This window comes from Galeopterus variegatus, unplaced genomic scaffold, assembly GCF_000696425.1.
Source record: "Galeopterus variegatus unplaced genomic scaffold, G_variegatus-3.0.2 Scaffold1248, whole genome shotgun sequence".
NCBI lineage: Eukaryota > Metazoa > Chordata > Mammalia > Dermoptera > Cynocephalidae > Galeopterus > Galeopterus variegatus.
Window position 1 is genome coordinate 135,140 of NW_007727359.1, and position 16,591 is coordinate 151,730.

At 36.0% G+C, this 16,591-nt stretch overlaps 1 protein-coding gene across 1 annotated transcript in view; it reads right to left on the minus strand.

The window, feature by feature from the left end:
* Window positions 1–16,591, minus strand: part of CNTNAP4 (contactin associated protein-like 4) — a 276,072-nt gene that overhangs the window by 82,249 nt on the left and 177,232 nt on the right. The window contains exons 11-12 of the mRNA XM_008575870.1: window positions 13,283–13,389; window positions 9,129–9,248 (exon numbers count right to left, since the gene is read on the minus strand). Coding sequence (XP_008574092.1) covers window positions 9,129–9,248; window positions 13,283–13,389 — 227 coding nt within the window. The remainder of the gene's footprint in view (window positions 1–9,128; window positions 9,249–13,282; window positions 13,390–16,591) is intronic.

Genomic DNA, 16,591 nt, shown 5'->3' on the forward strand with positions numbered 1-16,591 from the left:
ATTAACACATGATTCTAAAGGATTTTTAAAGTGATGTAAGAGGTTAAAGGCCACTGTGCTTAGCAACCCTTAAAGGGCAGGTAAAATGTTTCCTTTTGAAAGTTTAAAATATTTCAGCATTACGATAGTTCTTGTAAGTGATTTTATTTTCTAATAAAAAGTACTACACGGTATAAAATTAAACAGATGCCAAGCTTATCAGACCATCTAGATTTCCAGAAGCAAATACAATGAAATCATCACAATAGATTTTGAGCAATGAAAATGGGTTCTCCAGCAGCTGGGTTCCAAGTCTCACGGGCTTCACTAATCTCAACCTAGAGCCTCTTTACTGTTCAGACATGACTGTGTTATCTGAGGTTTCCACAAACAGCTGTTTAGAAATAACAACCATAAAATACATATACTTTATCACAATGTGTAATTCAATATTTTGTGATTTATTTTATTGGTCTTTCTCACTCGTAGTAAGTTCTACTGTAAACGTAGAACCCCCCCCCACACACACACTATGTATATACTATAGAACTAACTTTGTTTTCCCTTTATAGCTAGCTCTTAATGATTAACTAAGATCGTATCAAAAGTAGACACACACACACACTATGTATATACTATAGAACTTTGTTTTCCCTTTATAGCTAGCTCTTAATGATTAACTAAGATCGTATCAAAAGTAGAATCCCATCTCACCCCATCCTGTCCCATCTCATACGTCTCTCAAAGCAGGAAGCAGCTGTCCATCACACTTGAAGCCATCCTACATCCTGTATACATCTCTCAAAGCATCCTGTTTTGCCTGATACATTTACCTACACAAACCCCAGCCCTCAGTTGATCTGGGAGGCAGTTGGGACTTTGCCCTCTGTCTCCCAGTCGACATCTTCCAAAATAAATCTTTTAAGTTCTGTCTTGCAGGTGTGATTGGCAATCCTACAGCAGTGAGCACTCAGACCCACACTGGTACGGGATTCCCTGACTAAGTCAGCCTCTCACATTTTGGCTGACAGTGAAGGGGGAATCCTACAGGACTCATTCATAACCACTATCAGAGCAGTGATGGTTTCTGATATGCTAACCACAGTCTCTCCGGTGCATGGCACAGGGGCTCGGCGCAACAGGCAAAAGAAGACATTTGTTGAAAAAATGAGGGAATAAGTAAATAAACAAATAAATAAAAATAATGCATTGTCTAGATTAGAGAACAACCTTTCAGGTTATCTGATTCTGGTTCTACAGTGGCTCTGAAACCTTCATTGCCTTTGAGCTGTTTTATAATTCTGTAAATTGCAGATAACTGATAGGATTACAAAATAATGTTAAGTCTTAAACTGTGAAGGGTCTGAGATGTTACCCTACTCGCAAGTTAACAAGTTATCTTGTCCCATGTACAGATTATATCTATCTATCTGTCTGTCTGTCTATACTAACAGACCCAGGGAACTTCTCGATCAGGGACCATTTACTCAGGGAGAAACTTAGCAACATGGATTCCTCACACCCCAATTTCCCATGGGCTGATGCAGTGAGTGCCAGATGTGCCTGTGCATGCTGAAGTTTCACCAGAAGAGACGAACCCCAAAATTATGAGGCTTGGAGTTTACAGAGGGTGGTTGGCACATCTTTTCCTCCTCCCTCCACAGAGGGAGAGAGGGACTTGGGCTCTGGAATGTAACAAACCTTCTCTGAGAAGAGAAGGTACAATTCCTTAGGTTTTTGTTTCTTTTAGAAAGCAGGCAAATGCATCTGGGGAAGATAGCCATTAAATATTTCCAGAGCAATTCATGATCTCCAAATTCCAAGACATCAAGACATAATTACTGTTAATTATCCTTTAACCTAGGTGGCCAGGATTTTTCTTTTTTTTTTTTTCTTTTGCTTAGAAAGAATGGCATTGCTTCCTTACAACAAGCAATTCTTATCTATAGACATGCAACTCCTACCTGTAGAGATTCTACTGACTTCTCTCTTTCACTGCCAAAGAAACCAGACCTGCCTCCATTTGCACATTCATTTCAATATTCCTGAAGTATAGGTGTGTCCGTTTTTGGATTCTACTTTTAATTGGTTGTAACATCTTATCAATTTCCTCATTAAGGATGTATTGAACAAAATCTTTAAAAATGTGTGTTTTTTAGCTTTTATATCTGAGGAGAGTCATGAACTTTATTTTTTTTTTAAATAATCCTTTACTAAATGCAATGAGAGATATAGGGTAAAGAGACATGGGGAAACAAGTAAGAAGAGATGGCTGAAATATGCAGAAAAATCTATGAAGTTTAAAAATTGAGTGGTAGTTTGGGTCTACCAGTGTCTCTCCCTGAGGAGATTTCTAATAATATGAATTGTAAATAAAGAAAGTGAGTAATTAAGAACTTGATTTACCTTCGGCTGGCTCTTATTTTTTAGTGTGATAACAGCGTAGAGAAAAAACATGCTGTTTAAGCAACACAGTTGCACAGCTTGTGCTGCTTCATGCTTAACAGCTGAGGGTGACAGACACGATAAAGACTGTAAAAGCAGGTAGAAGGTGCCGTGTTAAGAAAAGCAGGGGAGATGCAAGTGGAGAACAGCTAGCACTCTAAAGCAAAACTTAATGTAAACAAGGCTGCACTGGAATAATGACAAATATTAACCCTCATAGCTATTAAGAAGGCCTTTACTACCAAAATCGCTTAAGTATTAGTAATTAAGCTATTATAACTCCTATTATGCTCTCCAGTCTTCCTTTTGAATGGTCTCAGGAGCCCCAACCTGAGAATCACATGGGGTGCTTGTTAATGCAGAGACCAAGGTCTCAATTTGTAAACTTACTAAGTCAGGGAAACTAAGCCCAGGAGTCTAGGTGATGGTGCAGCGAGAAGGCATGCGTTTAGTCCACAGAGTTTTCATTTTCACAAAAGTTGGAAAGCCACCGTTCTAGGTCTCTTCAATTTCTCCCCTCCGAAATAATCGTCCTTACAATGCCATGTTTGGTAATGAGAAACTTCTCAAACATAAAACTATTTCATTATAGAAAAAGCAATACATTTAGTGTAGAAGAAAACAGCCCTTATACATCTCAATAGGGTCAGCCACTGGGGTTCATCTCATCCCGACTAACTATTTTTATATTTAGAATACTATGTTCTAAAAAAAACTTCAGTCTTTAACATGGTTTAGAAACTTTTCCATTCAAAATTGAGGGGTTTTTGTTTGTATATTTTAGCTTGTAAGGCTCAGAGGTATTTTAATACATATGGATGCATTTGTTTGACACTAATTCTAGACCATAACAGTAACTGGATTTTTTTTTATGTTACACATTTGCAAGTTACTGATTCAGCATTTTCTCGTTTCCACAATTATTACACCTGATTTGTATAACTAAAAGATACGCTATTGGCTTTAAGCAAAGATACATTGATAGAAGGTAGCCCTCTCTAGTGGAAAGTCTAGTGGAAAGAAAGAGACCAAGGTGTTAGTTCTTGACCTATCCCTACCAATATTCTTCAGCCTGCTACACTTAACCTCCCTGAGTCTTGGTTTCCTCATCTGCAAAACCAGATCAATAAGAGTTCAAGCTGTAACAAGTACTTCTCACTGCGGTTGTTATACTTTGGGGTTGTCACCTTTTTTAAAAATATGTTTCAATATGCTGGGGCTTTTGGAAACACTTAGATGTCTCTGGTTATCTGTGACTCTGCTGTTAACATCTTGTTTTTCATGTGGTTTTAATTTTCTGAATGCTCTCTTTTTCATCAATACTCTTTGATAATCTATTTTGAGGGATAATATGGCAGCTGGTTTGTATTTATTCATTTTTTATTAGAATATAATTGATTATATATATATCTGTGGGGCACAGAATTGAATATCAATACCTGTGTACAATGTTGGCCAAGTCAGGATAATTAGTATATACATCATTAAAAACATACTCATTCTTTGTGTTGAGGACACTCAATCCCCTTTCTTCTAGTCATTTGATAACATGCAGTAAATTATGGTTAATTATAGGTGCCTAATTCAACTGTACATCAATGGAACTTATTTTTCCAACTGGCTATTTTGTTTCCCTTAACATAGTTCTTGGTATTCCCCCCCCCCTCCACAGAACTTTCTGATAATCTTGATAAAGTGCCTTTAACCTCTACATGCCTCCAGTTACTCCAGTCTGGTTTTTGTGGTTTTTTTCTTCCTTTGAGTTCTACAACCCATTTGACCTCATCTCATAATCCTAGTTCACAGAACATGGAATTCGTGCGTGTGCACGCATGCTCTCTCTCTCTCTTTCTCCTCTCTCTCTCTGCTTCTGTCTCTCTTTGTCTCTCTCTCTGTATATACATATACATATATTCATACACACACAGACACTTCAGATCTCTTAGAGTTGTGAGACTTAGGTGACTACAACTTTTTTTTTAAAGAATGTATTTATCAAACATGTATCTTCTACAATAAGGAGCACTAATTTGTTAAATATGAAGATATAAATTTTGGTTTAATAAAATGAAATCTATAATTTCATTATCATTTAGATAATAAAAAAATATATATGGCCTATAAATTGTTGAATTATTATCCTTAATAAAAATAAGATATAGATGGATAGTCAACCCTCATTACTTGCAGATCCTCATTATTTGTGAATTTGCCTACTTGCTAGAATTTATTTGTAACTTCAATGCTTCTGCAGTCATTTGTGAACATGCACAGAACAGCAGAAATTTGGGTTGCCTGATATACATGTACCCAGTTAAAGTTGAACATGGGGATGTCTCCTTGTTTTAGCTCCCATATTGTAGATAAATGCCCAATTTGTGGCCTATTTAGTGTCATATTTTTCACATTCGTGTGCCTTTGGTTGATCATTTTGCTGTTTAAAATGGCCCCCTAGCATAGTTCGAAAGTGTTGTCTAGTGTACCTAAGCCCAGAAGGCTTTCATGTGCCTTATGGAGAAAACACATGTGTTATATAAGCTCCATTCAGGTAAGAGTTCAATGTTAATGAATCAACAATATGTATTAAATAAGGTGTTTTTAATCTGAAACACACAGCAAACAAGATTATGTATTGATCTGTTGATGAGAATGTTGTGGCTAGAGGCTGACAGGAACCTAATCTAATGTATTTGCCCCAGAAGCAGTGGTTCAGTATTTTCTAACCCAGTGTTTGTGGTTACATTATAGAACATGACTACTGAAAATAATGAGAATCGACTTTGTGTGTGTGTTTCTTAAATCTTCAAAGACTAGAGATATTTACCAAGTTAGAGAGATACCTAATTTTCAGAATCAACACTTCATATAACATGTACATATTAATAGCTCAGGATCCATTTCTGGGAACATAGAATTCACAGGTTTGCAGTGGTAGATTGTTAAATCTCACAATCTAACCGATACAAACTGAAAAATAAAAATATATACATTTTGACACTTGAATTCATATCTTACATTTGCAAAGTTTTCCTTTTTATCTCTGCGAAGTTTTTTTTTTACAATTATTATGTTTAATTCTCACTAATAGAGCAGTCTATGCATACTAAAGTTTGAGAACCATAAGTCTAAAACAGCAATTCCCAAACCTGGGTACACATAATAGTCATTTGGAAAGATCATTTAAGATAATAGTTCCATTGCCCCACCTCAGTCACTCAATCAGTACCTTCTGGGATGCTGTTGTAAATGTAGAAAACCCTCAACACTCGTGTATACACTATAGAACTAAATTTGTTTTCCCTTTATAACTAGCTCTTAATGATTAAGACTGTATGGAAAGCAAGTGTCCTGTCTCACCTGATACAGCTCTCAAAGCAGGAAGCAGCTGTCCATCACACTTGAAGACATCCTGTCTCCCCAACACATTTACCTCTATAAATTACAGCCCTCAGTCAATTGGGGAGGTGGCTAGGAATTTACCCTCTGTCTCCCGGTTGATGTCTTACGAAGTAAAAAGCCTTCCCTTTAAGTTCTATCTGGTGGGTGTGATTGGCAATCCTATAGCAGTGACCCACACAGGTCAAAAGATTCCCACAGGCCTCATTTACTACCACTGTCTAGGAATCTCTATGGACAAACTGGGAGCTTCATTAAGGAGACAATCATGTGGGAACCATCATTTGTTTTAGGTTGCTTTGATATATGGGATAGAGTCCTCAATGGTTGTGAAAACAAATGGAATGTCCTCATCACAAAGAAATGATTACCTTTCATGATGATGAATATGCTAATTACCCCGACTTGATCATCATACATTGTATACATGTATTGAAATTCAACTCCATGCCCCACAAATATGTATAATCAGTACATTGCAAAAAAATAAATACCACAGTAAAAAAGTTATAAATAAATAATAAAAATAAATATATATTGCTTTTATAATTAAAAATAAAAAACAAACAAAAAAACCAAATGGAAGCTACCAAGTTGTATTATGTGAAAAATCCCTAAAGGAACATTCTACATTAATTTTTCCCCAAAAAATCAGTGGTCCAGATTTTTCCACCAACCCACAGTTTTTAGAATTACACATTAGTATAAAGCAACTGTTGTTTCCATATTCAATTGTCTCCCCAGTATCTCATTTGAGTGTGTAACAGTCATGTCAGACTCAAAATGTGTAAAACTGAGCTTCTGATCTTTCCCCTCAAACCTTTTCTGATCACATCTCAAATAACAGCAATGCAAATATTCCAGTTGCCCAAACCCTAAACGCTGGTACTATTTTTGGCTACTTTTGTTTTTTCACACCTCGTAAGTATTCAATGAGCAAATCTAACCTCCTTGCCCCTCGATATTGCTATTATCCTGGGAAAGAAGCCTCCATTATGAACTCTTTCCTGTATTCTTGCATTACTTGGAATGGTTTGCTAACAGGTCTCTAACACCCATTATATATATAGGCATTTCCCAGCCCAGGAGCAATTGTGAGCCTGCTAATGGAAGTCAGATTGCACCTACCATTGCATAGAACTCTCCAATGTCTTTTCACCTCATTCGGAGTAAAAACCAAAGACCTAACAACATTGTTGTAGAAACCCTTGACTCTTCCCTCTCTGCCCACCCCCTTGACTCTCTCCTCTCTTACTATTTCCCACTTAGTTGCTGTACTCCAGCTACCCTGGATTTGTTGATGATTTTGGAACACACATGGAAAGAAAGGTTTTTTTCTCCAGATACTCATTGCCCACTTTGAAGTAGCAAATCCTTCTCTGCAACACACCCTGCCTCAACTTAATATTGCTTTTTTTCTTCTGTTTTGCTCCATAAAACTTTGACTTTCCTACACAGCACTGTGTAATATATCTTTCTGTAATGAGGGAAAGGTTCTATGCCTGTGATGATCAATACATTTCCTACTAGCCAAGAGGCTACTGAGCAGTTAAAATATGGCCAGGGAGATTGAGAAACTCCATATTTAATTTAATCTTTTTTAATTGAATTGTTTAAATTTAAATTTGAAGTTTTAAAATGCTTTCAAATTTATTTAATTTTATAATTAGTTTTAATTAAATTAGAATGTAAATAGGTACTTATTGCTAGTGGCTACCTTACTGGACAGCACAGTTCATCTAGAATTCATTTTTGATGAGGAAGAGATCAATATTCTTTTTTTGATTTATTTGCACAATTTCCCCCAGCACAACTGGTTGAAAAGACTATCTTTTCTTCCATCACTGCACATCAATGTCACCTTTGCAACAAATCCATAATCCATATATGAGTGAGTCTGTTTCTAGATTCTCTATTTTGTTTCATTAGTCTATTTGTTTATCTTGGTGCCAACCATATACTATTTTACTTAGCCTATTATTATAATGTCTTTATATACGATAGAGTTGAGTTTTTCAACTTTTTCCTTCAAAATTGATTTGGTTTTTCATGTTCCTTCACATTTGCTCATAAATTTTAGAATCAGCTTGCCTGTTTTTACCAAAATAATCAACCAACCAAACTACAAACACCCTGCTGGAATATTAATTTAGGTTGCACTGATTCAATATCTAGTTAGGAATAACTGACATTATACAATATTGAGTCTTCCTTTTCTCTCTCTCTCTCTCTCTCTCTCTCTCTCTCTCTTTTTAGAAGATGACCAGTAAGGGGATCTTAACCCTTGACTTGGTGTTGTCAGCACCAAGCTCTCCCAAGTGAGCCATGGGCCAGCCCTACAATATTAAGTCTTCTAATCAATGAAAATTTTATATTCCTCCATTTATTTAGAATTTTAACTTATCTAAAGAACACTTTATACTTATCTGTGTAGAAGCCTTGCACATTTTTCATTAGATTTACTAACGTATGTTAGAGATTTTTGATGCTATTGAAAACATTAAAGGTCATTTTCTAATTGCTTATTGCTGGTATACAGAAACAAAATTTTTATATGAATCTGATATCCAGTGATAATCTTAAATTTTAATAGTTTATCTGTAGATTGCTTAGAATATTCCTAATACATAACCAGGTCATCTAAAAACCTTTGTTGTTCCTTTCCAATACTTACATATTTCATGTATTTCTCATGCTTGATTGCACTGGCTAATATTGCCAATGCAGTGGAACAGAGTAGTGTGAATGCTGACAACAGGACTTTCGATATTTTACCAAAGACTGTGATATATGCCATAGGTTTGTTAGTGAATACTCTATCAAATTAAGAAAATTTCCTTCTATTTGTAATGTATTGAGTTTTTTAATGTTATCATTAAGGATGTTAAATTTAATCAAACATATTTTCCGTGAATATTAATTCGTATGGAAATTTATGTAAGTAAAGAATTCAAGAATAAGTAAATTTCATGTTTACAAACATTTAAAAATTAAATACTCGCATTTGTCAAAGCTTTTAAGTTTGTCAATCTTTTCAGAGTAATAAAGTCCATCCTTTTTGTTTAGGAACATAATAGGAAACATTTATTATCAGATATTCTACACAGACACCACATGCATAGAAAACGACAACATTTTAAATTACTGCCACTTTATTTTTTTAAGATGTATGTTCAGTTCTTCTACTGAATAATACGCATTTTAATCAAGTTGCAAATTAGGTCATCTTTCTACTTATATCATTTCAATTTCATATATTTAAAGCATTCATGCAAATTTAACTATTAAACGAAAGTTGATTAACTCACCAGTCATATTGCAGTATTGAAGAAATGGCCCCAGGGGACCACTTCCATCTGAATCTATATAGTAAAATCCTGAAGTATTTCCTCTGTACTTGTAGGCTTCACATGATTGCTCATAGATAGCTGTAAAAAAATGGATCATCATAGGTTAAACTGTATGAAATGAATCTCTTAAATTTTAATTTATACATAAAATACTCCAAGTCTTGAAATTTAGATGTAAATTGCTGACTGGGAGAAAAGGTAAAATTTTCCTTAAAACAAAACTCACTATTTTTTAAAAATTAATATGAATAAAAAAGATTTAGATTAAAAAAAACAAGGAAGAATGAGGTTGCATTTTAGACATTTTCATCACTAAAGGAAAATGAGATTACTCCATCAAAATAAAAATTTAGTTTTTATTTTTACATTAGGAAGAACAAGGAAAGAGAAATTAAGTATTTAAATGTTAAGACATTTATGAGTATAATGTGATATCTTACCTTGTGACATTCATTTTGTAATTTCTAATTCTAGTATCACCTGTAATAACCTAACATCTGAAGCACAATAGTGTACCCTCCTAAAAATCTGCTGTTATACAATAATTATGTAACAGAAACATTTTTTAAAATGCTGTACTTATGCTCCTTTCTCATATAAAATTAACTATAAATAAAATACATTTTTTCATAAAATAAATGTAATTCACAAAGCTCTTCATTAATAATATTTAAAGTAATTTACAAAAAAAAAACTTTCTCTAATGCTCTGTAGAGAATTCAAGATAATTACAATTCAAAGCAGAAGAAATATTTATACGAAATATGCCCCAGGTGGTCTCAATGTGTTTTGGTTAATAATAATTGGATGTTTTTGATTATACAGTTATATATTTGCCACGTACAAGGCTTGATATTAACACCTGCATATAATGCATATTTCTTATTGAATGCTTAGCCACATGTACTGATAACTTCCATTAAGCTTTGTATTCAGTGAAATGAGAAATAAATAATCCTGAATATCCTTCTCTGAATCTTTTTTAGCTTTAAAAATTATGTTAATGAGTGTTTAGACAACATGAAAAAATGTGGCTAATTTGTTCAATGTTACAAAAACTTTGAATAATCATTCCAATTTACTTCCCCACTTCTCCACAGTCTGATGGTTTTATTTTGTTTCTGCTATATATTACATAAATGAAAATATAAGCATGGATTGTTTTCTAGTCACATTTGCATTTTTTTACACTGAAGTGGGCATATAAAAATGATTCACTTATGCATTTCTATAAGCACATATGTATGTTCATAAATGCCTTGAAAGAGGTCAGCAGAATACACACGTAACTTTGAGATGGAGACTGGTACTGAAAAGAAAGGACACAGGATTAGGTGAGGGTAATTGGAAGAACTTCCACTTTTATGTGTCTTGCTTTAATTTTTATAACATGACTGCTTAATGGATTATTTCCTAATAAAAACTTTTAGAAGACCCTATCTCTGTCCCTCCATTACAACCATGTCTGTCATTATGTCCCCATTTCTGAGAATGGTTACTGACAAAAAACCATCAGCTCCATTTGGACCACCTGCTCAAGAACCTAATAAATTAATTATTGGATCAAATTGTGAGCCACAGATGAAAATACCTTTTTTACACATCTAATTTGTCCCTCAGAGCTGTTTTTGTTTATATTTAGATTCAGTCATTGTTAACAATTAAAAATGAATAATTAGTCCATTAAAAAGCATTTAATAGCTTTCTGTTTGGAGTTAGTTACTATAGTGGGAATGATGGAAGATATAAAGAGTTAAAATATACTGTTCCTCGATTAGCTGAGTGACCTGGATCAATTAACTTGCCTCTGGTTATAGGTATGATGTGGCTTTATCGCCAGCAAACATTCTTCATGAAATCTTATGAGACACTTCAATATGTACAATGCCCGGAATGACTCTGGCTGCTGTGGTGGGACCAGGAGATCCTCCTGATCACTCCTTCTCCAGCCCTGAACCAGGGTTCTGAGGGTCCTCTGTGGAGCCCCCAGGGCTGGGAGCCCAGGATCCAGTCTCAAGTCTGGCAGGAGTGCAAAGCAACAGTGTAATAGACCAAGGCTGGCGAGGCTGATGACTTTGCACCTAATGCTCTTGCCTTAGTAAAGGCTATAGCAGATAGTACTAGGGGTTAAGTTGCTCAGAAATGCCAGTTATAATATGGGTGGCGAGGCTGATGACTTTGCACCTAATGCTCTTGCCTTAGGTAAAGGCTATAGCAGATAGTACTAGGGGTTAAGTTGCTCAGAAATGCCAGTTATAATATGGAAAAAAAATGGGCATTTTGGTCTCCCCATTATATGTACTGAACAAATGGATGACAACCAAATGACCAGAGCCTTACAACACATGCAAGCATTTCATCCAAAGAAAATGCATGGTTTATAACACAGGAAAAGGGTATTGGTTATGATCCCAAGCTCTAGAGCATGATTTCAAGTGTTCCCGCCCTCACTCTACCTCAACTATTAAGTAGCCTTGGACAACTTGATTAATATTTCTCTATTACCTTACCAGTTAACTAGAGATAATAGCACTCACCTGTTAGGGTGGTCATAAAAATTAAATGAGCCAGGATATATGAAATACTACATCAGTACCTGGCATTTAGAAAGTATGAAATAAAATTAACTATTATTATTAATATAATTATTATCTACCCTCTTTGTCCTAATTATCCCCATTAAACAGTTCGCAGTAGAATTTAAAGATTATTTAGTGTTATTGAGAGAACGTCTGTGTCTTCCCACAAATTCATATGTTGAAACTTAATCCTCAATGTGATGGTATTTGCAGATGGGGCCTGTGGAAGGTGATTAGACCACGAGGGTGGAGCCCTCATGATTAGGTTCCATGCCCTTATAAAAGAGTCCCCAGAAAGATCCCTAGCCCTTTCCACCATGTGAGGACACAGGGAGATGTCCATTGATGCATTGGGCCCTCACCAGACACCAAATCTGCTAGCCCCTTGATCTTGGACTTCGGCCTCCAAAACTATGAGAAATAAGTTTTTGTTGTTTATAAATCAACCAGACTATGGTATTCTGTTATAGCAGCTCAAACGGACTAAAACACTTCCTCTGCACTTGACATCTGAACCCCCCACTCCATAAGCCATCCCTGCCCCAGTCCACCTAGCACTGTTTCTGAGAATCTCTTTTTAATTGTACAAACACTAATAATTTGGTAACTAATTATGTTTCCACTTATACTGAGCCTTCTCCCCAGAAAGATCCCTAGCCCTTTCCACCATGTGAGGACACAGGGAGACGTCCATCGATGCATTGGGCCCTCACCAGACACCAAATCTGCTAGCCCCTTGATCTTGGACTTCGGCCTCCAACACTATGAGAAATAAGTTTTTGTTGTTTATAAATCAACCAGACTATGGTATTCTGTTATAGCAGCTCAAACGGACTAAAACACTTCCTCTGCACTTGACATCTGAACCCCCCACTCCATAAGCCATCCCTGCCCCAGTCCACCTAGCACTGTTTCTGAGAATCTCTGTTTAATTGTACAAACACTAATAATTTGGTAACTAATTATGTTTCCACTTATACTGAGCCTTCTAGAAAGTTTACAGTCAAAACGCTCGCCCAATTCAAGTAACAGAACAAAATGTTACATTTTGTGTTCTGCATCTTATTTCACTTTTCACCTTTAGTCACCTCTTGTTTTCTATACATATTTTCCCTTTGCCAGCTTTTCTACTCTTTTCTCTCCTGGTTTATAGTATGTATTTCTATGAGCTACCTTGATTAATTTACAAAATGAGGTATGAATTCAAAATAAACTAGAAACCAACCGGATGCCAAAATTCAGAGTTGCACATACACGGACATATAGACACAGAGCAGTGAAAAGAGCCCCACCTCTTGTTTTCTATACATATTTTCCCTTTGCCAGCTTTTCTACTCTTTTCTCTCCTGGTTTATAATATGTATTTCTTTGAGCTACCTTGATTAATTTACAAAATGAGGTATGGATTCAAAATAAACTAGAAACCAACTGGATGCCAAAATTCAGAGTTGCACATACACGGACATATAGACACAGAGCAGTGAAAAGAGCCATGGAATGAGGAAATCATCACAAGCAGGGTGTTCAGCTTACAGTTATGGCAAGTAGCTCCCCTGTAACCAGTGTTGGTACAGTTACAGTGAAAGGCACTCCAGGACTGAGAACATCTACCTCCATGTTCACAATAGTTGGGCAAACACCTGAAAGAAGGTGCAGATACAATCACCATTTTTCATTTTTAGACATCATAAAGTATTGATCATTTATAAGTGGTCATGTGAAAGAGGGATGTCAAACATAACATGAAGAGTAAATTTAACATGACTAGTGGTTCTTCAGTCTGTCATAAGTCACAGAAGTAAACCTTAGATCAACAAATCCATCACATTTCAGCCAATTCGCACGTAGTTGGGACTGCTTAATTTTTAACATGTCTCACTATACCTGAGTCCTTTATTTTTCCTAAATGACACACACGAATTCATATGTTGTCAGGAATATCAACAGCTTACATGAAATACCACTGAATTACTACCTCACATCTCATCACACTGAATTACTACATTGTTTGAATACTTAAAGGAAGAAGGAATAAAGAAAAAAGAGAAAAAAGAAAGTGAGAGGGAGTGACTTCTTTATTCGCATATATCCAGAAATATGAAAGGATGAATTCCAATCAGTGAATTGGGGTGCTCTAGGGTGCTGAATCAAACTCACAGGGGCTCCCAGGTTATTTTAAATTTTCAAGAGAAGTAACTGTCATACTCAACATCTGTCAAACACTGCTAATTACTAGCTCTAGGTAGTTCGGTTTCAACATTAGATCATAGTACATTTATTTTAACCAAATTCTATCTTTAAGAAGCTGGACTTTTAGTAGTTGATTTAAAAAAAGAAAAAGCAGGTAACATGTGAAATCAGCATTGAACAAAAAATCAGGGTGGCTGTGTCTGATCTGATTCCAAGCTTTGAAAAATCGCTCAGTGCCCAAAGCACGTCCAATTTCTAATTGTGTTTAATTAAAAATGAAAAAATATATATATTTTTCAAATTATGTGTATCACTTTTTCAAAGGCTACTAAGTTGTTAGGATGTAAATACTTATTAGGATGTTTGGATCTAAATCACTTTTTAAATGAGAGTGTTAGGTATATCTTTTGGGTTAGGGGTACAGTGCAAAATTACTGAGACTCATAGGGAAACATGGAAGAAAAAGTTTGGGAACTTCTGGTATCAACTCAAATAGCCCTGATAAGATTATTGATGCCTTTTAGAATTTAGAATGAAAGATACATTAAGACCAAAGCTTTAAATGGAATAAAAAATAAGCTACAGAACTTGTCAAGAATATATTCGTAATGAGGTTTCTGCCACCACCTTTATTAAAACAGGGATGAAAACATCATGTTTTGCGTATAGGATTTTTCCTATTTTAACTGAAAATAATGCTATTGATTTTTTTCTGATTATAAAAAAATAGATTTCCACTGTACAGAAATCAACCATCCAGAAAATAATAAGAAATGTATTTACAATTCCACTATATAGAAATTACCACTACATGAAGGAATGCCACTTTACAACCTGCTTTTTAAGGATTCAGAAATAAATCACAGGCATCTTTTCATGCCCATTACATTTATGTGTGTGTGTGTGTGTGTGTGTATGCACATATATATACTTTAGCATTTCTATGGATTCACAGGAATCCATGTAAAGAATGTATCATAATTTATTTAATTTTTTTTTCTTTTTTTTTTGTGTGTGTGTGTGTCTTTTTTTGCAACCCTTGGCTTGGTGTCGTCTGCACTGCGCTCAGCCAGTGAGCGCACCGGCCAGTCCTATATAGGATCCGAACCCGCGGGTGGGAGCGTCACTGCGCTCCCAGCGCTGCACTCTCCCGAGTGCGCCACAGGGTCGGCCCACAATTTATTTAATTTTTAAGCATTTCAAATCAATGACAATCTAGAAGAGGGAGATTTAAAAATAGGAAAACAGTAAAAACCCTAGTTGGTAATCAGATTTTAAAAAGGTCAGAACAGGCTATTTTTTAGCAGACCTCAAACCATGTTTTTATAAGTGTCTTTGCCTAACATCCAAAAGAATAAATCTTCAATTATTGTGAAAAATTTGTTATTTATATTTAATCTGTTTCTGAAAGATTGCCTAAATTCATTTTTCTTTTCTTGTTAGTCTAACTAGACTTTTCACATTTTTAATTAAAATATGAAAGATTGTGTTGCGAATTTTATTAAAATGCATTATACAATAATGTTTTGACTACTAATAACCTATGCCAATTTACATTGCATAGTGAAGTACTCATTTGCACCAAATATTCTAAATAATTGTATTTTACACTATTCTCCCCACTTGTCATTCCAATACAAAGTAAGATAATGCATCAACCCATTTTACCTAGCTTCTAAAGCTTTTCCTTAGACACTTCCATCATTATTTTCATCTCTAGTGAACTTGAACAAACTCATACATCACACGCCTAAACCTGGAGTGACATATAAGATTCTGATTTATCTTGATTCCAATTTAAGCTTCAAAAAGACTTTCTTACAATGTAAAGTTTGGCTGAAATTAATGATGTTGAAAAATCAAATAAAATTAGGTGCCTATGGGTCCGAGGATAACGGTGACCATCAGAATGCAAATCTCATATCCTACCTCGAAACAATGAAATTGACAAGAACCAACCCTCCATTCCCTTCTTACCCTCACACCCCCCAAAGCTATGTCTTCATTATCACAGGAGACAGAATAACACCATGATCTTGAAATCAACCGGAATAAACCACACATATGAGCGTAAAGGAGAAGGAACAAGAGCAGGCTTAAGGGACTCTGCAGAGAAGAGGAGAGGGGAGGTAGGGGACTGCGGGCAGAGACTCCAGCCCAGAGGGAGGACAAGCACCAGCCTGGAGGGAGGATGGTACGACGAAGGTTTGATGCCAGAGCCTGCGGACCAGGTGGGAAAGGTGGATTGGGAGGACAGAATGATGGAGGTCTAATGGCTAGGGACTGAGAAAGCTGGGAGGTGGGTGCTGAGCCTGCTAAGGTCACAGTGGTGGATGCTGTCCCAAAGCGGCCACTTAGTCCCTGTCGGGGGTCTCTGCAGCCCGGGTGTCATTTGAGACCAGGCACACACCACACCCTCTGCCTTACTGTGCTCAGGGGAGAGTAGGTGGTATTGGTGGCTGAGATGGTGACCTTCCTCAATCACTCAATATTCTTAAAATGTTGATATCAAAGGATATACTTAACAGTTTCATTTAAAAAGTGATTAGGTCCAAGCATCTTAGTATGTATCTATGTCCTAACTTAACACTTGTCACTTCTGCCCCAGTCCCACTCAGGGCTGCCCCAGATGTGGGGACGTGGACGGCAGCT